This window comes from Ceratotherium simum, chromosome 4 (genome assembly GCF_057802395.1).
Source record: "Ceratotherium simum simum isolate JZ-2026a chromosome 4, ASM5780239v1, whole genome shotgun sequence".
Lineage (NCBI taxonomy): Eukaryota > Metazoa > Chordata > Mammalia > Perissodactyla > Rhinocerotidae > Ceratotherium > Ceratotherium simum.
Window position 1 is genome coordinate 37472898 of NC_141903.1, and position 23826 is coordinate 37496723.

The window sequence follows — 23826 nt, forward strand, 5'->3', positions numbered from 1 at the left end:
TAGGTCTGATTTGAGATCAAAAGTTTCCTTGTCTACAGTCTCAGTGGGGTTTTGACTTTTCCCATTTCCCAAATTCTTCCCCACTCCATTTCACATCTCACAAAGACAGGTTTAGGATTTAAGATGCTTGGAAGTAAAGATTTGTGCTATATGAAGATAGGAATAAAATAATATAAAAGTACCAAGAAAGATCGGTTATACTTAAGGGGATGTTTTGAACTGTAGTCTTCAATAATAGCCCCGGCTTTCCTTTCTTAGAGCTCTTTAAGGCGAGTAGGCTTTGTCAGCCTAGTGAGGTACGGCCCTACTTGGCCTGGGTGGCAGTGGAATTGACTGAACAATGTCATTCTCTGGTATTAATCTAGTAGTAGTGATCACCCAGGATTAGAAAAGGACAGAGGGCTCTGAAGCCCAGGCTGAGATAGAACAGAGACAAAAATGACATCTTCCCAGGTTCTAGAGCAGAGAGACTTTTTTCAAGTGAGCGGGAAGGAAGCAGGGCAGCAGCTGGACTGTTTTTTGCAAAGTTCCCAAGTGCTGTTCTCCTGGACTGCCACTTGCATGCCTCACAGCAGAGGGCACTGCTGTATTCTCTAAGCCAGCCACTGGAGCCTGCCACCTCCACTCCTCGCTTATGTCTGTCTGTCCGGAGGGAAGCTACCTCTCTGGCCTTCTCCTTGAGCCCTTGAGCTCAGAGCTCAGAAAGGCTGGGGGGAAAAGGGAGAGAAAAGCTGCGGCTACACTAGGTGGGAATGGCTGAGGGAAAGATGCTGCTCCTCTGTCCCACCCTCCTCCCACCCCCACAAGCAGGGAGGAATCTGCTTGAAGCACCTCCACTTCCAAGTGTGAGGAGGGGTCCCCGACTCATTGCCTTCCCCAGTGGGTCATTTCCTGATAATTCTCCTTAGAAAGGCAGAACCAAGCCCCCACCTGGGAAAAGACTGGTGCACATGTGTTCACATTTCAGTTATTTTAATTAAGTGGAAATTCTGAGTTACAAAACAAAGAACTAGAGCTTAATTAGTTATCTACTTTGTGAAAAATTATATTTGCATAAAGGGCAACATTTTGCCATATAATTTCTTTTAATATTCTCCAACTATATAGGTACCATGTGATTTGACTCATGTTATTTTCGGGAACAATAATAATAGTAGCTAACACTTTTCAGGTGCTTACTACATGCAAGACTTTTTATGAACTCATTTTATATATGTAAACTAATTTTTACAACAATCCTGTGAGGCAGGTAGTCATTTTTATGCATGTTTTACAGATAAAGAAATTGAGGAAGAGAGGGATTAAGTAACTTGTTTAAGATCACACAGCTAATTAAAGGCAGAGTTGGGATTTGTGACCAGGAGGTATGGCTCCTTAATGAATTTTGTTGTTACCAAACCCTCATGAATGAACATTGTGCCTTCCTAAGTTAGCACTGTATTAAGTGTTAAATATGTAAGAGCCTCAATTATAGGTACTTGAGAAGTAAGGGCCGTAGGGTTGCTTGGGCTTGGGAAATGAGGCTAAGGGCAGACACTAAGACCCTAGCTCAGAAACCTCGGCACAAGACCATCTAGAGGGTTAGCTCTGCATCGGTGTCCTTGCACCGACTGGTATTTGTTCATCGTGAAGTCAAGTAATAAAGAATGGAAAGCTGTTGGTTTAAAAACTGCTTCTGGTGGTCAATCTCAGCCTAGGACCTGGTTGACCTCTGCTATAGAGAGGGGAGGAGCATTTCCCTTTCCTTATCAGGAGTATAAAGTGGGAGGCATGGAGGATTTTCTTTCCCCATTCAGTTCAGGCAAATGTTAGGGAAACACCAATTCCTTTAAACATATATCTAGGATTGTCAATCTTAAGTACCACAGATATTCAGATATGACACAGTCCCTGCCCTCAAGAAACTGACAAGGTAGAAAATGATTCTCTTTGTTCCCATCCCTACAAACATGCTGGCCCACTAGTATATTCAGCAAAAGGAAGAAGTACTATAGCTTCTAGCTCCAAAGCAGTAGGTGGGGTGGTGGGGGCTGGCCAAGTTCACAGAATAATTAACTCCTGCAATCCACCTGGGATGATATCATTTATTCAGTGCTTGGTGTGTGCCAGGCACTATGCTAAACCCTTTACTCAATATATACGTGTTTAATTCTCACAACTGTTATATGAAGTAGATACTATTGTTAATTTTACAGATGAATAAACTGAAGCACAGAAAAATTAAGTGACATGCTTAAGGTCACCCAGCATGTGTTGGAAATGGCATTTGAACCCAGGCAGTCTATAAAGCTTGTGCTCTTAACTATTATTCACTATACTGCTAACACTCAGGATTAACTTGGATAGCAGCAGGAACTAAAGCTCAACAGTTAAAGAGGGCTTGATAGAAGGCAGAAAACCAAGATTACAAATGAAAGTGGAGGGCTGGCCCAAAACCAAGATTACAAATGAAAGTGGAGGGCTGGCCCCGTGGCTTAGTGGTTAAGTGCGCATGCTCCACTACTGGTGGCCCGGGTTCGGATCCTGGGCGCGCACTGATGCACCACTTCTCTGGCCATGCTGAGGCCGTGTCCCACATACAGCAACTAGAAGGATGTGCAACTATGACAGACAGCTATCTACTGGGGCTTTGGGGGAAATTAAAAAAAAATGAAAGTGGAGTAAGGTACAGGGTCTTTGGACCTTTGAGCCCCAATCAGTGGATTGCAAGGCCCCCCCAGGGCAGAGTTTGTGTCTTAATCATTTTTGCACCTGGCACACAGCTGGACCCATAATCAGTCTCAAAAGACATATTGAATTGAATGATGGCTGAGTAACATCATCTTTGTAGAAAGGACTGGCTCATTTGTCATTATCATTATCCACAAGGTTCCCAACGGCAATGCTGCTTATCTAGCAGGTGTTGGCAGTCACAGAGGACATGGTTGGTGGGGAGAGGGTGTGCTGGAGGCGCTGTCAATATTAGTCTTGTAGTCATATTTATTTGCAGAGGCTTCCTCAACCCTCCTCTAGCCTTAGTTACCATTCCTCATTAAAGGCCCAATGATGTCAGGCTCTCCACTGCAGTAACCCAGACAGAAATATGCTCCAGGCATCTCATTTACTCTCACAATGAGGCTGGCCTCTTACAGGTGGAATTGGGCATTCCTCTCAGCCCATCAGCTTGACCTTGTTCCTGCCTTCCTGGTCCATTCCATGGTGATAGCATTGAGTAGACACTCGGAGTAGGCACCCTGAGCAAACGCCTTTTCCCAACCTACCCTCCTACCCCAAACTTGATTTGGCTTGGTTGCTGAAGGAGGGGGAGAGCACCCCTTGACCACCCCATGTCTTTGTTGAGTTGTAGGTCTCAGCCCTTTCCTAGCATCCCAACCACCTGAAATTGTTACCTTTTGCTTTGTAAATTCTGTTTTGAAACTATTGCCAGAGTGAAGTGGAAAGTGGGGGCTATCAGCTCCCCAACTACACGTTTCCTAGACTGACTGGAGGGGAGGGCTTGGGAAAGGTACATAGACGTAGGGTGGAGCTGGGGGGAAACAGGCCCTGTACAAAAGCTGAGTAGCCAGATGTTCACTTTCCCAGCTCTCCTGTAAGACTGGCAGGGCAGATATAGATTAAAACGAAGCACAAACTCCATTTAAAGTGCATTACAGCTCAGGAACCAGCTCCCCCTGGGCAGGAGACGGGAAGAAAGGGCACAAGAGGCCACATCAGTCTCCTTCCTTATCTAGGGCCACATGTCTCTCTCCTAGCTTTTGTGAAGGGTGATTTACACCCCTGGCTGGAATGACTCTCTTTCTGGGCTGATTACATCGGCAAATGCCCCCCAGAGGCCACAGCAGGATGGCCATATTCAGAAGCAGTAGCCAATAAATCTCAGAGGTTTATATTGAGCTGCTCAGTACTCTCCCTCCTGGCCCTCTGCCAGGCCGGCTGTGGAGGTAAGGAGAGGGCTTGGTTGGAGGCTTAGGGGAAGAAAACCTCCGCTTCCTTTCATCACCCTCTTCTCTCTCTTTTTAAGTACTGCTTAGTTCTCATTCTTCCAAGTCATTCTGCCTCTATCTTTACCCTGGGAGCAGGTGGGAATCTGCCCTGGGCCCAAAGAACACCCTTACCCTTACTGGTAGAAATCCTGGGTTCTGGGCACAGCCATGTTTCTGTCTAGCTGTTTAATCTTGGTAGAGTAGCTTGCTCTTTGAAACATCATCTGAAAATGATGAGGCTCCTAAATGTTCTCTCCAGCCACCCTCCTCAGTGATCTTTTCTTTCGTCCAGGGAAACCTCTGCTATTTAGTCTGAGGGAAGTTTAATCCTTTTTCCTCTTTGATGACACTGAAGGGGCTGAATTTTGGAGGAGTCTAGTCTGGCAAAGGTCCTCGGATCTGACTCCAGGTCTGCTCCCAGCAAAGTCATTTCACCTGTCTGGGACCCATCTTTTCAGAATCTCGGGGGTTTATGACAACCACCAAATGTTACCCTTGAAGATACTAATAAGGGGAAATGAAATCATACATGTGCAAATTCTAAAAGAAAAAAAATACTAGAAATGCAAGTGCCCTTGTGCTGGTTTGTTCAAGGTTTGTTACAAGATTTCATTTGTGGCGATCGTTCTTTCTTTTGGTGGTGGTGGGGGGGGTTGGGGTTCCAGAAAGTGAGAAAGATGCTTTTCTTGTGTGTGAGGAAGATCAGCCCTGAGCTAACATCCATGCCAATCCTCTTGTTTTTGCTGACGAAGACTGGCCCTGGGCTAACATCCGTGCTGGTCTTCCTCCACTTTATATGGGACACCGCCACAGCGGTGAGTCAGTGCGCGCCAGGGATCCCAACCAGGCTGCAAGCAACGGAGCGCGCACTTAACCGCCAAGCCACGGGGCTGGCACCCAAAAGCAGGCTTTTTTGATAAATATCTGCACCCTTGAGATGGTGAGCCTCCAGCCGCAGCTTCCACAATGTCTTGGGAAGAATTCCTCCTCTAAGGAAGTTTGCAGCAGACGGCAGGTCGGCGCGATCGGGTAGAGCACTTCCCAGGCGCCTGCCCTCCCTCGCCCCCCCCCCCCGCCCCTTTCTCGGTCCCCCCCCCCCGCCCCTTTCTCGGTCCAGTAGAAGCAGCACCGTGCGTCCGTCCGCTTCGGAGTTGGAGGGCGACGCCCAGGACCCTAGTGGGAGAGTGTCGGCGTCGCGCGCGTGAGGAGGGGCGGGAGGCGCCGGTGGGAGGCGCCGGCGGAGGAGCCCCGCTCGCAGAGCTCCAGCGCCACGAGCGAGGGGAGCGCGGCGCCCGCACAGGCAGAGCGCCCCCGGGGGCGGACACCCGGCGTCCGCACCCCGCTATGGCGCGCCCCCCGAGCCTGCGACCGCCGCCGCCCGTCCTGCTGCTGCTGCTGCTGCTGCTCGGAGCCGGTGAGTGTCGTCTGTGCGTACATGGAGCCCGCTCCGGCCAGGGCGTTAGGGGGAGGGCGATGGGAGCGTGGAGGCGGGGCCCGGGTCCCCGCTGCCTTGAGAGGGCTCATACCGCACAGCTGCCTGGTCCCGGGCGTCCCGTCTGTACGAGCCTGGGCAACTGGAGGAGGAAGCCCAGGGTGCCAGGAAGGGGCTGGGTTCCATGCCTAGTACATTAACTGTTGTAGATTGAGTGCTGGCAATGGTCAGGACACCCAAGCATCTCCTCGCCCTCGGTGTCCCCTCTTCTGTCTTGAGGTGCGTCTACACAGTCACGGAACAACCGCAGCCAGGCCACTATGAGGACAGCATGTTTAGGAGGCAGGGAGAATCAGAAGCAGGACTGCCCTTTGCTCGACATGGGCTTCAACTCTTCCACCTCCTGTAAGGACTGGGGAAGTGGACACTAGGTACCGATGAAGAAAGAGAAGTTTTTTGGTAGAACTGACTTGTCACAAATTAGAGTTGTAAACTGCTCCCCAGAACTTGCCAACATCATTATTTGGTTGTATTGTGAGAATATTGCTCACCACCGACAAACGTCTTCTTCAGGTATCGGGCTCCTGCCCAGAGCCTGACTGGAGGGAATCCTGAGGCAGTGACCACACATCGACCCTGTGACCTCTGTCCACAAGGTAGTACTACAGAAATGCAATCTTGACTGTGAGACAGATACGGAAGGAAGGAGGGAAAGGACTGGTCTGTCCAGACTGACTTCATCACTAAATCAGGGCAGCAAGACATCATTGATCTGATTTGACTGCCCAGGAAATGTCACTAACCCTAATGGTATGGCTGCATGTCAGGATCAGGGGTAAACATTAAACACCTTCCTCCAATTTAGACGCCTTAATCAATTTAGGGGAACAAGCTCCACCCTGTTATGATGAAATTTAACATGGCCCCCACCTTCTTTTGTGGAGCTGCAATGCCTCTAAATCCATGGCTGCTCAAACTTGGTGAACTATCAGCTAACAAATTAGAGAGGTTTACTTTTGAAAATTGTTATGGCTCAATATTTAGTCCAGTTAAAGCAATGAGACATGGACCTGCTACATTTTTTTCAGCAAGCCCCTATTTGGTGCCTACCAGAAGTAACATTGTAAACATTTAGTGTTTCTCAAACTGTTTAAATCCATGTCCCCCTTTTGGTAAGGATAATCTCAAACCTTCCTTAAATATTTTTTGAAATTTCAAAAGCTTTCTTTTTCATCTTCTACATATAAAATTATCAAATATGCTTTTGTGAACCACTCATTCCCTTTGGAAATTCTGATATACCCCCAAAAGTGTCCTAACCTCTCTCTTCCCTATTCCCTCCGTTGAGAAACTCTGGTTTAATCCAATCTCCTCATCTTACATTTGGGAAACTAAGGTCCAGAAAAAGGAAGTAAATTGTCCTAGGCAGAGCTGGGACTAAGGTGAGGTGAGAGAAGGGGGTGCCAAAAAACTCAGTAGTCAAGGTAAAGAATATTTTAATGCAATATTTTTAAAAATCAAAATTAATGACCAAAAAAATCCATGATGAGCAAAATATCAAAATTTTAAAGGAAAAGAGTAACGATGCTATGCTGAGGCATTTTGGAACTGAAGCAAAAGGAAAAATCAGTACTGCCAGTCCTGTATTTATGCATTGAATATGGCACTGATTCTCAAACTTTAGGGTACATCATACTCTCCAGCGAACTTGCTAAAATCAGATTCACAGGCTTTATCACCAGAGATTCTGGTTCAGTAGTTCTGGGACAGGGCTCAGAAATCTGCGTTTTAATAAGTAACCTAATTGATTATCATGTGATTAGAAGAGGAAGTTGGACTAACTAAACTCTGAGGCCCCTCCTAATTTTGGGACTCTAATTGTAAGTAGAGGGAAGGGGCCCAGAGAAGGTACAGAGGTGACTCACAGAATGTCTCTGTTATCTGATTATTTCTTAAATAGTAGGAGCTTACAAAGAAGAGACACTGTTCTGGGCACTGGCGACAGAGTAGTAAGACAGACATGGAAGTCTAGAGGGGAGATAATCAATAAAAAATCAAGTAAAAAAATAACAAGTGGTGATAAGTGCTATGCAGAGAATTAGAGTAATAATGTCTCACTAGGGGGCTGTTTTACATTGGTTGGTTGGGGATGGCCTTTCTGAGATGACATTTAAGCTGCAAACTGAATTATCAGAAGGGGCCAGCCATGTGAAGATTGGGGGGAAGAGCATTCCAAAGTAGAAAGAAAGGCTAGGGCAAAAGCCCTAAGGTGATGTCTTGTTCATGCTTGTCTTGTTCAATGGCAACCAGAAAGAAGGCCAGTGTGGAATGTGGGAAATGGGAGACAAAGAGAGGGCTAGGAGGTGAGGTTAGAGAGGTAGGCAGGGACCAGGTCTTACAAGGCTTGGTAAACCAGGGTATCTAAACTAGATCTTAACCTAAGTGCAATGGAAGCTGTTGGAGGGATTTAAGCAGAGAAATGAGATGATCTGATTTACAGTTTTTAAGAGATGATCCCATATAATGCCAATCAGCATTAGAATTATGTTATTTTCACACAATGGAATGCTATATAGCAACAAAAATAAGTTACTTACAACTGTACTTAACAGTGTGGGTGAATTTCACCCACATAATATTGATTAGTAAACAAAATATTGATCAAAAGAAGTCAAGACACCAGAAGCACATGTTGTATGATTGAAAAACAGGCAAAACTAATCTCTAACATTAGAAATCAAAATACTGGTTTCCTTGGGGCGATGGTGACTGGCAGAGGGCTTCTGGGGTGCTGGTGATGTTCTGATCCTTTATTGGGGGGGGAGGTCTGGTTACACAGGTGTGTTCGCTTTGAAAATCACTGAATTGTACTTTTTTTTTTTTTTCTTTTTTGGTGAGGGAGATTGGCCATAAGCTAACATCTGTGCCCATCTTCCTCCATTTTACTTATGGGACGCCGCCACAGCATGGCTTGATGAGCAGTGCGTAGGTCCACACGTGGGATCTGAACCTGCAAACCCCAGGCTGCTGAAGCAGAGCGTGCAAACTTAACCACTACACGACTGGGCCGGCCCCTGAACTGTACATTTTTGATTTGTGCATTTTTCTGTATGTTATACTTCAATAAGAAATTTATTACCAAACACGATATACAGATGGCTAACAAGCAAATGAAAATATGCTGAGCATCATTAGTTATTAGGGAGATGAAAATGAAAACCACAATGAGATACCACTTCACACCCATGAGGATGGCTATAAAAAAAAAAGAAAACAAAAAAACCCCCAAAAAATAGCAAGAGTATGGAGAAAATAGCAAGTATATGGAGAAATTTGAACCCTAGTACATTGCTAGTAAGAATGTAAAATGGTGCAGCCTCTGTGGAAAACAATTTCGCTGTTCCTCAAAAAGTTAAATGTTGAATTACCATATGACCCAGCAATTCCACTCCTAGGTATACACGCAAAAGAATTGAATACAAGTATTCAAGCAAATACTTGTACATGAATGTTCACAGCAGCACTGTTCACAATAACCAAAAGGTAGAAACAACCCAAATGTCCATCAACTCATATATGGATAAACAAAATGGAGTACATCCATACAATGAAATATTATTCATCCATAAAAAAGAATGAAGTACTGATGCAATGCTACAATGTGGATGAACCTGGAAAACAGTGTGTTAGATGAAAGAAACCAGATATAAAAGATCACATATTTTATGATTCCATTTACATGAAATATCTGGAATAGGTAAATCTGTAGAGACAGAAAGCAGATTAGTGGTTGCCAGAGACCAGGGGGAAGGGAGAATGGGGAATGACTATTTAATGGGTACAGGTTTCCTTTTGGGGGTGATGAAAATGTATTGGAATTAGATAGAAGTGATGGTTCTCCAACATTGTGCATGTACTAAATGCCATTTAATTGTACTTTTTAAGATGGCTAATTTTATGTTGCATGAATTTCTAAAACATTTTAGAAATGTTTTCCAACCTAAAAAAACTTATTAAAAAAGATGGCTGCAACAACGACAACAAAATACTAATTATGTGAGGTGAAAGATATGTTAACTAATCTTATTGTGGTAATAATTTCACAATATATATGTGTATCAAATCATCACATTGTACACCTAAAACTTACACAATGTCATATGTCAATTATATCTCAATAAAGCTGGGAAAAAAAGATGGCTGAATGTTATGGGAGAATGAATTTGGAAGATGGAATCAGGGAGACCAATAAGGAGTCTTGACAGTAGTTCAGACAAGAGTTGATGGTGGTTCGAGCTAAGGAGGTAGTGATAGATGTGGAGAGAAGTAGACAGATTTCAGATATTGGAGTGGAGTTGATAGTGCATAGTGGAGTTGACAGAACTTGTTGGATTGAACATAGGATGTAAAGGAAAGAATTAAGAGTCACTCCTAGATGTTTTGCCTTGAAAAACTGGGGGAATGATGATGTTCTGTTACCCCTTGATAGCGACCCTAAATCTTAGGATACAGGGCCTTCCTCCAGGGCTGAGCTATAACTAACCTTGGTATTCCTGAGTGACAGAATCAGCAAAAGCTCCCCACTCCAAGCGCAACCAGTTCCCACCATAAGGTATTTTTAAGTGACTTTTAATGGAAGACTCAGAGTTGTTGCTGACTCTCATTTAGCACCCCCAGGCACATTCTCAACTCTCTGGTTATGATGCTAGCCCTGCCCATGGCATAGCTCTGCCCAGGGTGCCCTTCTCTGTGCCTGGCAGGGTCATCAGGCTCAGCTTCAAGCAACTGTCCCCCTCCCCTTTCCAGGAGGCTGAGCAGCCTCTCTTCAAACTTCCATCTCTTCTTGGGCCTGATGTGTTCTGTCCAGTGTCACAGCTGCAGACTCTCCACTCCTGCTGGACTTCTTTCTCCCCACTTATTCCTAAAGGCCTTTGTGCTATCCCAAGACCTTCCTGCCCAAAGTTTCATCCGGAGCCCCCCACCCTACCTTACAACTTGGTTCTCCCAGACAGCTCCTCTGACCTTATGTGAGCCTTACCTGGTCTCTCTTTCCCCACAGGGGATCCTCTCCCCAAAGAGGGCCGGCTCGTGAACAGCTGTATCCAGGCCAGGAGGAAGTGCCAGGCTGATCCCACTTGCAATGCTACCTACCAGCACCTGAATTCCTGCATTTCTAGTATAAGCACCCCATCACCCGCAGAGGAGCCTTCGGTCCTTGCAAACTGCGTGGAGGCCGCACAGCACCTCAGGAATAGCTCTCTGATGAGCTGCACATGCCACCGGCGTATGAAGAACCAAGCTGCCTGCCTGGACATCTACTGGACCGTTCACCCTGCCCGCAGCCTTGGTGAGGCCCCCATCCTAGAGTGGCCTAAGCTAGGGGAGATGGCTCTTGGGGGTTGTTTTTCAATCCTGCAGGATACGGGTCACATGGTAGATTCTGACAGGGATGATAATGAAGCTCTGCATTTGACGTCAGTGAGAAGTGGAGGGGGGAATTGGCAGTATCCTTTTGGGACCCTACAACACTGCCCTCCCTTCTTCCTACTTCCCTCTTTCTTACCTGGCAACATGTAGCTGTCTCTTGGCAGAGCTCTGAACCAAGCTGAAGCCCAACCTAAGCTCAGGGGAGCTCCTAGAACAGAAGGGTATGGAAAGGAAGTGGAGGAAAATGGTCTTAACCCATAAACAGGTTCCAAGTACAATGTAATTCATAAGTTCAGAGAGACTGGGAGGCAGCATCAGCATCCTGGTCCAGTCTTTAACAGAAAGGATACTCATTAACCAAACAGGAGATAGTCAGAGAGGGGAGGCACTGGAGAGCCAAAGAGAGGAGCTTCCTCTGACTCTTTCCAGAGACCCCTCTCTGTATTAGTCAGCTTTTACTGAACTATGCTACAATAACAAAACAGTGACTTGCAAAACAAAGGTTTAGTTCTTGCTTATGTTCCGTGTTGGCTGTTTCATGTGTCCTCTTCATTCTGGGATCCAGGCTTAAGGTACAGCCTCTATCTGGGATGTTCCCTTCTCATGGCAGAGGGAAATGAGCAATGGCTGATGAGCATGTGATGGCTTTAAAAGCTTCTGCTCAGATGTTAGATGAAATACTTCTGCTCACATTTCATTGACAAAGCAAATCACATGGCCAAGCCTGACATCACTGGGGAGGGGAAGTATACTCCTCCCACAAGGAGACATTGAAAATCACATGGCAATAAGTGAGGATGTATACTCTTACAGGGAGGGCAAAATGATTGGAAACAATAATACAATCTACCATAGTCCACCACTTGGTGAAAACATTCATTTTCTTGCCTTCCTCAAGCAAAATATATCTACCCACTTTCCAAGGAAGATGCCCTAACAGTTCTGTCTGAACATGACATTAGGCTTCAAGTCTAGGATCTCATGATAATTTTTATATCAGGTCTGGATGTGGCTCCTCTTCGTCTAGAAACCTATGGACTAAAAAAGACAGTCATCTGCCTATCATACATACTCAATATACAGTAATGGAACAGGGACAGGAGAACCACAGCAAACACTCTCAGTTAGAAAGGGGAGGAATGGGAGACACACAGCAGACATTGATTCATAGCAATTCCAAAGTCCTGCTACACCAATGTTGCAAGGGCCATCTTCCCTGGAAGTAAGAGATTGCTCTTTAATAAGGCTCTTCCATGGGAGAGTTACTCTATCCATTGTTCTCCAGGGCTCTTGGCCCAGCCCTCTGGGAGGTCCTTCCTTTTCTGTTATTTTCTTTGGCGGCATCTGAAAAGGGCGTTGGAGACTACAACCTCCTTAGGGACTAAGCAGCATTCTCAGCTTGCTTGCTACCCGTGTTGGGGTATTTTAAGTCTCAAATAGTCACAATCTCTTTTAATCCAGGCTGGTGGCTCTTAGCAGTACAACTCCCTTAAAACTTAATTGCTTTTTATATCTTTGATTTCTGTCACCTGATGTGCCAGTAGCCTTTCCTGTAATCCTTTTCAAAACATGCATCTGTTTCTAGACCTAATTAGGAGTACCTTGTCCTTATCAGGCTTCTGTGGGAGAGCCACTACCTTAGTCTTTTTTTCCCTGAGCACATTTGTCCAACTGGCAGGATCTATTGGATACCATCGTAATCAATGAGAGCTCTCCACAAAGGGCATGATAGCCACATACTTGAATTGGTCTTTGCCCTGAGGCTGAGTTGTAATTGACCTTATTACTCAAAGCATTTTTCACTTTTATCTTTTAGCATTTGAATATGAGAAGCAGTTACATTTCTTAATCCTGCAAGTCCTAGAATTTCTGGATTCTGTCTTTTCTCTTTCCTCCCTATTTGCAAACTGGCCAATTCTTCTCTGAGCTTCTATCTTTCTTGTAGTACCTTGCCAAATGCAGCCAATAGCAATCAAGACATACTAATAACCTTTTGCTTCTCAACTTCTTCCCCTTGAAGTACAAGCTCATTCAGTGCATCATCTTCCTTCCAAGTTACTGCAGGCAACAAGTGCCACTGCATAATGGGAGCTGCTATCTTTCCAGCCCCTAGTAACAGCTTATTCACCATCCACTGTCCAATCCCAAAGCTGATACCACACATTTTAGACTTTTTTTTTGGAACTGCAGCCCTCCACTTCTAGATACCAATTGCATTTTTCATAAGAATTTGCTAGGTTATGCTGCAGTAACAACTGACTAACCCCCAAATCTCTGGCTTTCAACAACAAAAATGTATTTCTTGCTCATGTTACACATCTGCTGCAGGCTTCCATGAGTTGGTTTTGTCTTTACTCTGTCTTATTCATTTGGGGATCCAGACTGGTAGAGGGAAGAGAGCAACAGCAGAACCATGTGATCATTCGTAAAGGTTCTGCTCAGATGTGATTTTTTTTTTTTTTAAAGATTTTATTTATTTATTTTTCCCCCCAAAGCCCCAGCAGATAGTTGTATGTCATAGCTGCACAACCTTCTAGTTGCTGTATGTGGGACGCGGCCTCAGCATGGCCGGAGAAGCGGTGCGTCGGTGCACGCCCGGGATCCGAACCCGGGCCGCCAGCAGCGGAGCGCACGCACTCAACCGCCAAGCCACGGGGCCGGCCCCTCAGATGTGATTACATCACTTCAGCTCACAATCCACAGGCCAAAGCAAGTCACATGGCCCAGCCAGACAGTGAGGTGGGGAAGTATACTCCTCTCACAGGGGGCCTGCAAGTCACATGGCAACAGATGGGGCTGTATAATCCTCCCACAGGGTGAGCAGCAAATAAGTGGAAACAGTAAAATGATTTACCACACTCCTTGTTCCCTGCTTTCCACTCTTTATCCTAATTGCTTCTCAGAACTTCCCCTGGATCCTCTCACCTTCCCTCTTTTCCCTTGGGAACTCCAGGGCTTCCCAAGTATCCAAACCATCCTCTCCAGTTTGCCTGACATCATCCATATTCCTTCCCTCCTCAAGATGCATTCACAAAGGCTTATTGGGTGACAAACCTGCAAGCTCACCTCTCTCTTCTGACGGGATTTATTAACCAACGTTAATTGAGCGCCTACCATGTGTATGAACTATGTGGTGATTTTATAAGACCTAGTAAGTCTCCCTAAGGAGCCCACAGCCCCATGGGGATGACTGAGAGAGATGTGTTTCCTTTGAGATCATCGTCTCTTCCTCCTCTGCTTTTCTCAGTCAGGTTCAATTCAGGACCTGGCCTCACTCCCATCTCCTCGGCGTGCAATACCTCTCCATAGGCAAATGGTCAGCTCTGGAATGGAGTCCAGTCCCTTCCCCAACAGCAAGAGAAAACAAGACAGAGCCCCCTTGCCTGCTTATGTACCCGCAGGCAATATGTCTAGGAGTTAGGAGTGGAAACTCTGCAATCAGATAGTCTAGGTTTCCATTTCTTATTAGCTTATGTGAGCCTGAGCAAGTAACTTAACCATTTTCATCCTCAGTTTCTTCTTAACTACCCAAAGGCTTCTAGGAGGATTAAATGAGACTAAAAAAAAAAATATATATATATATATATATATTTTTTTTTTCCACTTTTACCATAGTGCCCAGCACACTGTGCTCAACAAATGTGGCTTTATTATTCTTATCATTAAACCCAGTTTATTCATCGATCCCAGCCTGCACCTTTATGGCCCTCTTTTTCTCTCACCTCTGCAGAGCTTGCAGCTGGTTAGGTAGAGACTGCCTTTTCCTTTTCTCCACAGGGCTTTGAGGTCTGACTCAGCAGCCTCAGCCCCTCCTACTCCTGCTCCCAGCCCGGTCCTCAGGATTCTGGTGCTCCCCACCTTGTCTCTAGGTGACTATGAGCTGGATGTCTCCCCCTATGAAGACACAGTGACCAGAAAACCCTGGAAAATGAATATCAGCAAACTGAACATGCTCAAACCAGGTGTGGAGGGCAAGCCGAGGCTGGGACGTGGGGTCTGGGCCTGGACCCTGAGAGAAGGGTGGCTGGTGGGGGACCAAGTTGGGGGGGTTGTAGGGGAAGAGTACTCACCTGCCAAGTAACTAAAGAAGCATTGTGTCAGCGTGGGAGTCTGAGCCATGGGGCATGGTCTGGTCTCATAAGACTCAATGAAGAGCAATAGAATTAGGGAGGCATTCGAAGAGAGTCCCTTAGGGCTCCCTGGTTCCCAAAGACGGGTCTCTACAAAGGGGGTTTGGTGGGAGTGGCAGCAGTCCCAGAAAAAGTGTGCTGTAATGGAGTATTTATCCTCATTTGAGGCAGCCAGGAAAGTACTTTTTGTCCCTGAAGACTAGGAAATTGCTTGTTTTCAACCATTGTAATGGGATGGGCGAGGTGTTGGGCAGGGAAAATGGGGAGAGAGAGTATGAATCCTTAGGGGTGACTCAGGGTGCGGAGCCATCTGTCTGGCAAGGACTATGATGCATGTTTTTCAGGAAAGTGAAGCTGTTGCATTAATTGGAAAGGAACACACACATGCACTCTCTTTTTGAGAAAGATGTGAGTTTTGTTGTACAGTCAGTTCTATATATTAGAATTAGAATTTTGAGATAAAAGCATAAAGATTTATACATAACAAACTCTTAGTTACAAGGAATCTGGGAATAACCTGTTCCAGTTACTCCATTGTTCTGACTGCTGGAATATTCTGTTAATAGAAATATCACCATAATTTCTCAAGACTCAGAGTATGGGTAACTTTTATGCAAGCATCAATCAATGAAAGACAGGCAGGTGATATTAAACTGAGCAGAATAGATAAATGCAAAACAAAAAAAAAATCCGAAATAGAATTTGGTTGCATCTGCTTGGACAGTTCAGAAAGTCCTTTAGAATGTTGTAGGGCCTCTAGGTTATGAGTTCCACCATGAGATCTCACTCACTGCACAGGATTGAGGAAGGAGTTTGGGTTAGTTGAGCTTTCTGGCTGCTTGAATCCTAGAAAAATGAGTGTTAGATGTTTTTTGGTTTTTTGCCTAGTGAAGCTGAGGAGTAGGATGGGAGGATGGGGGAGGCTCACGAATACCAGATATAGTTTGTGGGTAGAGGGAAAGCCCTGGATTAGAGTGGCAGTATGAGGTAGTCCTCCCTTTCCTCCTACGCCCACTACCGTATTGTTAAATGACAGGGTTGCGGGGGTTCCTTGGGGTGCTGGGCTGCAGGTTTGCAGAGAGGACTGGTGTCTTGGTGCCCCTCTCCCCCCAGACTCGGACCTCTGCCTCAAGTTCGCCATGCTGTGCACTCTTAATGACAAGTGTGACCGGCTGCGCAAGGCCTACGGGGAGGCGTGCTCAGGGTCCCGCTGCCAGCGCTACACCTGCCTCGCGCAGCTCCGCGCCTTCTTCGAGAAGGCGTCGGAGCCCCACGCACAGGGCCTGCTGCTGTGCCCGTGCGCGCCCGCCGATCAGGGCTGCGGGCAGCGCCGGCGAAACACCATAGCCCCCAGCTGTGCACTGCCGTCTGGGGCCCCCAACTGCCTGGAGCTGCGGCGCCTCTGCCTCTCCGACCCACTGTGCAGGTGCGGGTGCGGGGGGCTGGCAGGGTGGGCCAGGGCGCTGTGCGCACTGCTCCCTCCGGGCCGTCTTCCTGTGCAGGGCTGGGTCTGACCTCCCTGGGACCGTGGACGGACTTCCCCACATAGCTACCTTCTATATTTTCTGAAACTCTTTTCTCAAAAAGAATATATTTTTTTCTCTGTATAAAAACTTCAGAAAATATAAAAATTCACTCAAAATCCATCACCTAAAGGTAATCTACCATACTTGTGGGAGCATTTCCTTCCAGTCTTTTTCGTATACAGATAAACAAAATTTGACATTATGAGAATATGTTTGTATCTTGCTTTTTTTCACTTACGTTACATATCTCCTGAGCATTTTCTCGGGTAGGCAGTATGGGATAGTGGTGAAGACAGGGTTGGAAGTCCGACAGCCATGAATTTAAATCCTCGGTCTGTGTGACCTTGAGCCCATCCTTTAACCTAAAATTCCGTCACTTAACCTAAGATTCCACTTAATCCTCTGTAAAAACTGGATGATAATGCAGACCTTATGGGATTCTGGCGAGAGTTAAATTACATGCTTTATGTAGAGTGCTTAGCTTACTGGTGCATATTAAGTGCTTGATAAATGGTGGTTATGTTGTCATTTACTGTCCTTTGACAACTTGACTTTTAAGTGCCCTCACCATATTCCATTTTATTGATGCCCCATACTTTATTTAATTATTCCTCTATTGTTGGATATTTAGGTTGCTTTCTTTATTGCTATGAATAATGCTGCAGTAAGTACCACTCTTGTTCATTAATCTTTGTGCACAAATCTAATTATTACTTAGGAGGTGTTGCTACAAGTGCCATTACCAAATCAAAGGACATGAAGATTTTTAAGGTGTTTGATACATACTCTCCAGAAAAATTCTGATCTGGCTTTCCTCTGCCTTCTCGGGACAAAACACTCACCAAATTGAACTTATCATCCATTCAAGTGACATTTGTTGACAGTGGGAGTCTCACCAATCTTGTTTTGCAACCTGGTTCTACTACTTACTTCTCTGTAACCTTGGGCAATGCTTAACCTCTGAGTCCCCCTTTCCTCTTCTGTAAAATATTACATAGTCAGAGCTCTCAATAATTATAATACTAATACTTGCTGAGTACTTGCTATGGGCTAGGTACTGTTTTAAGTACTTAACATGTATTAATCATCTAAACATCACAAGAACCCTGTAAGATAGATGCTATTTTTTTTTTTTCTCATCCTCAGTTTACAAGTGAAGAAATCACAACAGAGAAAGGTTAAATAACTTGCTCGAGTTCACCCAAGTAGTAAGTCAGGTTTGTTAATGAGGTTTGGAGTGAAGGAAGTCTGAGCCAGAGTCTGTGTTCCTAACCATTCTGCTCTACTGCCTGTTATGGTGCTGGTAGCTCTTACTATTACGTAACAAGTGCTCGGCTAGGTGACTAAGATATTTTTCCTTCCTTCAAGGAGTTTGCCATTGAGTGGGGATGACAGAGGAGTAAATCACCAATCTAACACAAAGCAAAATGTAAGGAAAACTGCAGAAATATATATAGAAAAACGTACTCATAATTCTATCACCTAAAGATAACCAGCTTTACCTATTGTAGGATGAGTGTTAATGATAACAATAGGGGTTGGCTCGGTGGCGTGGTGGTGAAATTCGCACGCTCTGCTTCGTTGGCCCTGGGTTTGCCGGCCCGGATCCTGGGCATAGACCTATGCACCACTCGTTAAGCCATGCTGTGGCACCACCCCTTATATAAAATAGAGGAGGATGGGCACTGATGTTAGCTCAGGGCTAATCTTCCTCAGCAAAAAACAAACAAACAAAAACAAAACCAATATCTAACATTTATTAAAAATTTAATAAGTACAAGCACTGTGCTAAATGCTGTACATGCATTCTCTTATTTCATTCTCACAAAAATCCACAAGGTAGTGCTGTTTGTGTCTCTATTTACAGTCGAGGAAACTGAGATTAAAGTAGCTGCCTGAGATCTCATAACTAGAGATTGTAGAGCCCAAATTCAGAGTGGTGTGCTGTGGGGACTGATAGTGCATTTAATTGTGACAGGAGCAGGCTTCACCAAGAAGGAAGCCCTAGGCCAGGCTCTGAAGGCAGAGGAGGGTTTGGCATGAAGATGGGCATGTCAACTAAAGGGGCAGCAAGGGTGAAGGCTGCAGGCCTGACCCTCAGTGGGGACTCTTGAAATTTCCCTTTTTCCAGATCACGCTTGGCGGATTTTCAAACCCACTGCCATCCCATAGACATCCTAGGGACGTGTGCAACAGAGCAGTCCAGATGTCTGCGAGCATACACGGGGCTGATTGGTGAGGCTGGGGAGCATGTGTAAGGAGCCCACAGGTTGGCTGTCCCTGGGGGTGAGAATGCTCTGGAGACTGAACCCAGATGGAGTGGTCCTGAGACAGGTGAGAGAGGGTGGGAGCTGAAGTTGGGGTTGGCATAGGCCCTGACAATCCTCTCTCCAACCCACAGGGACTTCCATGACTCCCAACTTTGTCAACAATGTCAACAACAGTGTTGCCTTAAGCTGTACCTGCCGAGGCAGTGGCAACCTGCAGGAGGAGTGTGAGCGGCTGGAAGGGTCCTTCTCTCAGAACCCCTGCCTCAGTGAGTGCACTCCACCTCCTCTCAGCCGCTGTGACCGGGTCAGCTGAACCCAGAGAGAGGAACAGGGTCAGCTCTGTGGTCCACACTGCTTCCATCCATCTCCTGCAGAGCAGCTCCCTCCTCAGCATAGGCTTACATCCCCCTGCCTGCGCCTTTCTTCCTTCTCCCACTCCCTGAGTGACCCCAAGCTGCCTATTCAACCTGTCCGGGCCCCAAGGACACTATTCAGCTCAAAGAATAAGCAAGCAGAATGAGACAATATCCCATTCCCAGCTGCTGCCCGCTTACCCTCCTATGTCCCAGGGTTCCTGAGGCATTACCTTCCCTTCCTTGGGAGCCTGAGAAATCTCCAACAATTGCCCACTTCCAATCTACTTTCTCTCCTCTCCTCAGTGGAGGCCATTGCAGCTAAGATGCGTTTTCACAGCCGACTCTTCTCCCAGGACTGGGCAGACTCTACCTTTTCCATGATGGAACGCCAGGTAAGGCACCCTCTGTTCCACCCCTCATACCTTTACCGGACTAGCTGGGGGAAACTCAGACAAGGGGATGGAGGGGGTGACCTCCTTGTGGTCATGAATACTATAGACCTCTAATGGACACCTCAGGGGATGGGGATAGGCCTTGCCTGAGGCTGAGATGGTTAAGGGGGTAGAGCTGACTCCATTCCATTTCTTCCACAGAATAAAAACCTTGCTCTGAGGCCACAGCCCTGGGTGCCCTCTCTTTTCTCCAGCCCACTTACCTTGATTCTGCTCCCGAGCCTCTGGTAACTGGACTTTCCTGGGGGCCCTCTTCCCCTCTTCTCCACCCAGCCTGACCTGCAGACTACAAGGGGTAAGGCAAGGAGAGCATCAGGAAAGAGGCGCAGTAAACAACGTGGCAACCCTGACCCCACCCAGCACGTCCAGTCGACTCCAGATGAGGCCACAGTAGAAGCTCACTGGCTGAGTTCTCATTCCCCCCACTTCTGACTCAGGCTGCCCCTCCTTGGGACTTGGTGACCACAGTTTAGTCATATCTGCTGGTGGTGACCAGCTCTACCAAGCTGTCTCCTGATCCCTTCCTCCTGCCCACCAAGATCACTGAGGCTTTAACAAATCAGTTATTCTCTATTGCATTCTCCAGGTAGGCAGGGCTGGGTGTTCTGAGACAGCCTAGAAAGACATTCCCCATTGTGAGGAAGGCTGGAGCAAGACTCCTGCCCACTTGTCTCCTCCTCTGAATGGGGGATGGGAACCTGCTGCCTGTCCTGCCCTGGGAATCTGCAAAGCATTTGAGCATCAAGAGCCGGAACATTTGGGCCTTGCTTTCTTCTCGCTACTGTCCCAAAGTACCGCCCCCCCCCAGCTTCTTGGATCATGATTAGACATTTTGACTTAAAACTTTGCTTTTTTCACATTTTCTCACATTGTTAATTTATATAGAATTAGAGGTGTTACAGACAGAAGAGCACAGGCCAGGTGATCAGGAGACACAGCAACCCTGCTGCCAACTGCTGTGTGACCTTGGGCAAGTCTCTCAGCCTCTCTGTGTACTTGACATGGAGATGGATGGAAAAATAGCTTAGGTGAGGCTATGGACCTGGTTTCTGTCCCAGCTCCAGCCATTTCTGGGATACTGCCTGGGATCTGCCACAGGAGCTGAGAGGGGAGTGTCCTTAGTCAACCACAGCATTTATTGAGCACCTCCTTGTGTTATTGGTCTGCTCCTGACCAAATGGGGGCCAGAGGAAAGGGGAGACTGGTTCTTGATCTCATTTGCAATCCTCTTGGGATAAGGAAACAGCCACCCATGCAAAGTAGTTGGAAGAATATGTAGGCTATACACATTTGTCCATTCATTCACTCACTCTTTCCATAAGCATCTGATGAGTGCTGGCTTTGCAAGGCACTGCAGTAGGTGCAGGAGATTACGGGGTAGTAAGACTCCGATCAAGCCTTTCACACACCAGAGCAGAGAAATAGACAAGACAGTCAATTAAAAAAAAATGCAATGTGATGCATGCTGTACAATAATTATAATAATAACCCTGATTTATTGAGCCTCTCTTGTGTGCCAAGTACTACTTTGCCCCTACTGTGTGTAAGTACATGCATTAATTCATTTAATCTTCCAATACTTTGTCAGTCACTAGCTATGTGACCTTGGGCTTAACCTCTCTGGGCCTCATTATCCACATCTGCAACATGGAAAAAGCATAGAACCCACCTCATAAAGAATGAGATAATCCATGTAAAAGCACTGTGCCTGACACAAAAAAGTTAGCAATTATAGTATAAGCTTTTTATAGAGAATTTGGATGATACAGATATTATTAAGAAGAAAGTAAAAATCTTTAAAATCTCTTAAACTTCCAAACTGTTTCCTGCACATCTATGCACATGAGAATCTATGGTATGTATAATTTTACCTAAGTGGGGTCAGACACTGCGTGTCAAAGTGTGAGTCACAGACACCTTTCCACATCTGTGAGTGGAGCTTGAGCTACATCATTCTTTTATCAGCTGCGTAATGGGGACTTGTATGAATGCATATTCCTACATACATAGTTTATTTAACCAGTTCTGTATTGATGGATATTTGGCTGTCTTCCCATTTTTCTTCCAGCCAAGTTTTAAAGTAGCGAGGTGGTGACTGCGGGTGGGGTGTGCAGAGGAGCTGCCAGAGTGGTGGGTGGAATAAGGAAAGCCTCTCCCTATACATTCTTGTATCCCCGTGGCCCACCCTGTCCCAAGAAATGCCCAGCCAACCTGCCTCCCTGCAAGCTTCAGTGGGGTGCTGGGTGGACCTTCCCCTTCCTCCTTTTCCAGAAAGATCTCTGAACCGGTCAAAGCCTCTCCATTTGCTTTTGTTCCATTAGCCTGGGGCTGGCGGTGTGAATGGTACAGTCATTCCTTGCTAAGTGCTTGAATTAGACTAATAGGTCATCTGTGCTTTTCTCTGAAGAAGGTCCAAATTCCTGGTAAACAACCAGACCACTCTCCCAGCCCAGGGCCTAGAGCCAAGACCCAGCATGGGGCCACAGTGGCTGGACTGAAGTTTTAATGGTATCCTGGCTGGCTGGGATGGTTAATGCCATTAGTCTAGGTTCTGGGTGATGAAGTGGGAAGGGTGGCTGGCAGCAGTGGTAAGTAGAGAGTGCTGAATTACAGGCCTATGCATGATTGGGGTGGAGCAGAGTGTCTTTAAACAACTATCTTGAAATTCACCCATTCAATCATTCATTCATTCAACAAACCTTGCTCTGTGCCAGACTGTATTTTTCCAAGATCTGTCCCTGCCCATTCATGAGCTGCCATTTCAGTGAAGGGGCAGCCCAGGACTGGCAGCTGAGCTCCAAGTTTGGGCAGTTGGGACTCTTCATTTGTCCTGGTTGATTATAACACACAGCTGTTTGACCTTGGGAAATATTCTTTTTTGTTTTGTCTTTTCGGTTTTTTTAATTGATGTCTTAATAGTTTATAACATTGTGAAATTTTAGTTGTACATTGTTGTTTGTCAGTCACCATATAAATGTCTCCCTTCACACCTTGTGCCCAACCCCCAACCCCCTTGCCCCTGGTAACCACCAAACAGTTCTCTTTGTCTGTGTGTTGGTTTATATTCCACATATGAGTGAAATCATGCAGTGTTTGTCTTTTTTTCTCTGGCTTATTTCGCTTAACATAATACCCTCCAGGAAATATGCTTTACCCCTCTGAACCACCGTTGCCTCATCTACAGTGGGGATGCCAATAGGAATACTTAACTTAAAGGGTTACAGGTTTTTTTTTTTACCTTTTTTTATTGTGAAATTTTTGTTGTACATTATCGTTTATCAGTCACCATATAAGTGCATCCCTCCACCCCTTGTGCCCACCCCCCACCCCCCTAGCCCCTGGTAACCACCAAACAGTTCTATGTGTCCGTGTATTGTGTTTTGCTTTGTTTTTAATAAGTACAATATCAGCAATTTAATTTCAGCCAAAAAATTAATTGGCAATATCAACTAATGTTTATATCAGTTTTAATGGTTTGGATTGGCAATTTTTTGTCTTTCTGTTTCTATAAAAGCTTATAAGTATGAGGAATTTATGCTTGTTTTGATCTCCATGTATATTTAAGGTAGATAATAGTAAAAGAATTTAAAACCAATCAGGGTTGTTTTGAGGACTGGAAATAATTATAACACTTAGCATAATGCCTGATACAGGATGAACACTCAATAAATGGCAGCTATTACTGTTATTACTTCTAAGAGGGGATCTATGAGTACCATGTATTTCGCTCTCTGCTCTAGAACAGTGGTGAGTGATGGTGCTCATTCTCCTTCCAATTGTGGGCTGAATTCTAGGTGGGGCTGCCCCTAGGAGATTCATTATTCAAGGTCTGAACTCCAGGGAAGCCAGAGCTCTGGGTCTGTAGCTCAGGCCCTGAGGGACCTTGGACAAGTCATGGAGTCAAAGAAAGTCAGTGTCTTAGTCAAGGGTCTTTTGGCAGCAGGTAACAGAAACATTGGAATTACTTAGTAAAAGGGGAATGTCATGCAACCCAATCCCAAGAAGTTCAGTCAGGCCTTGGGGGAGCTGGGACTGGTGAGTCAGAAACCAGTCTTGAACCCCATCTATTGAAGGCCTAAATGTCTTGGACAATCTACTTCATTCTTTCTGCAGACCTATTTCTGCATGACCTTCCAGGTCCAACGACTTCAGCTAAATGATCCCCCATCCCAATTCCAAATTCACAGAAAATCTGATTATCCATGCACAGATTCTATATTGGCTTTTCTGGGTTGAGGATCCATCCCAGA

At 45.8% G+C, this 23826-nt stretch overlaps 1 protein-coding gene across 1 annotated transcript; it reads left to right on the top strand.

Moving 5' to 3' along the window:
• The first annotated feature begins 5137 nt into the window (after positions 1–5137).
• GFRA3 (GDNF family receptor alpha 3) lies at positions 5138–23354 on the top strand. The gene is made up of 8 exons (XM_004420139.3): positions 5138–5397; positions 10475–10762; positions 14712–14804; positions 16086–16398; positions 18630–18733; positions 18900–19034; positions 19428–19516; positions 19718–23354. Exons 1-8 carry the CDS (start codon positions 5328–5330, stop codon positions 19805–19807), a joined length of 1182 nt encoding a protein of 393 aa, XP_004420196.1. The 5' UTR covers positions 5138–5327; the 3' UTR covers positions 19808–23354.
• The last annotated feature ends 472 nt before the right edge of the window (positions 23355–23826 follow it).

Excerpts from the sequence above, each read along its gene's own strand:
- GFRA3 (XM_004420139.3), top strand. The coding sequence starts at position 5,328 with ATGGCGCGCCCCCCGAGCCTGCGACCGCCGCCGCCCGTCCTGCTGCTG. Across the intron at positions 18,734-18,899 it reads AGCATACACGGGGCTGATTG|GGACTTCCATGACTCCCAAC; the intron begins GTGAGGCTGGGG and ends TCCAACCCACAG. Across the intron at positions 19,035-19,427 it reads CTCTCAGAACCCCTGCCTCA|TGGAGGCCATTGCAGCTAAG; the intron begins GTGAGTGCACTC and ends TCCTCTCCTCAG.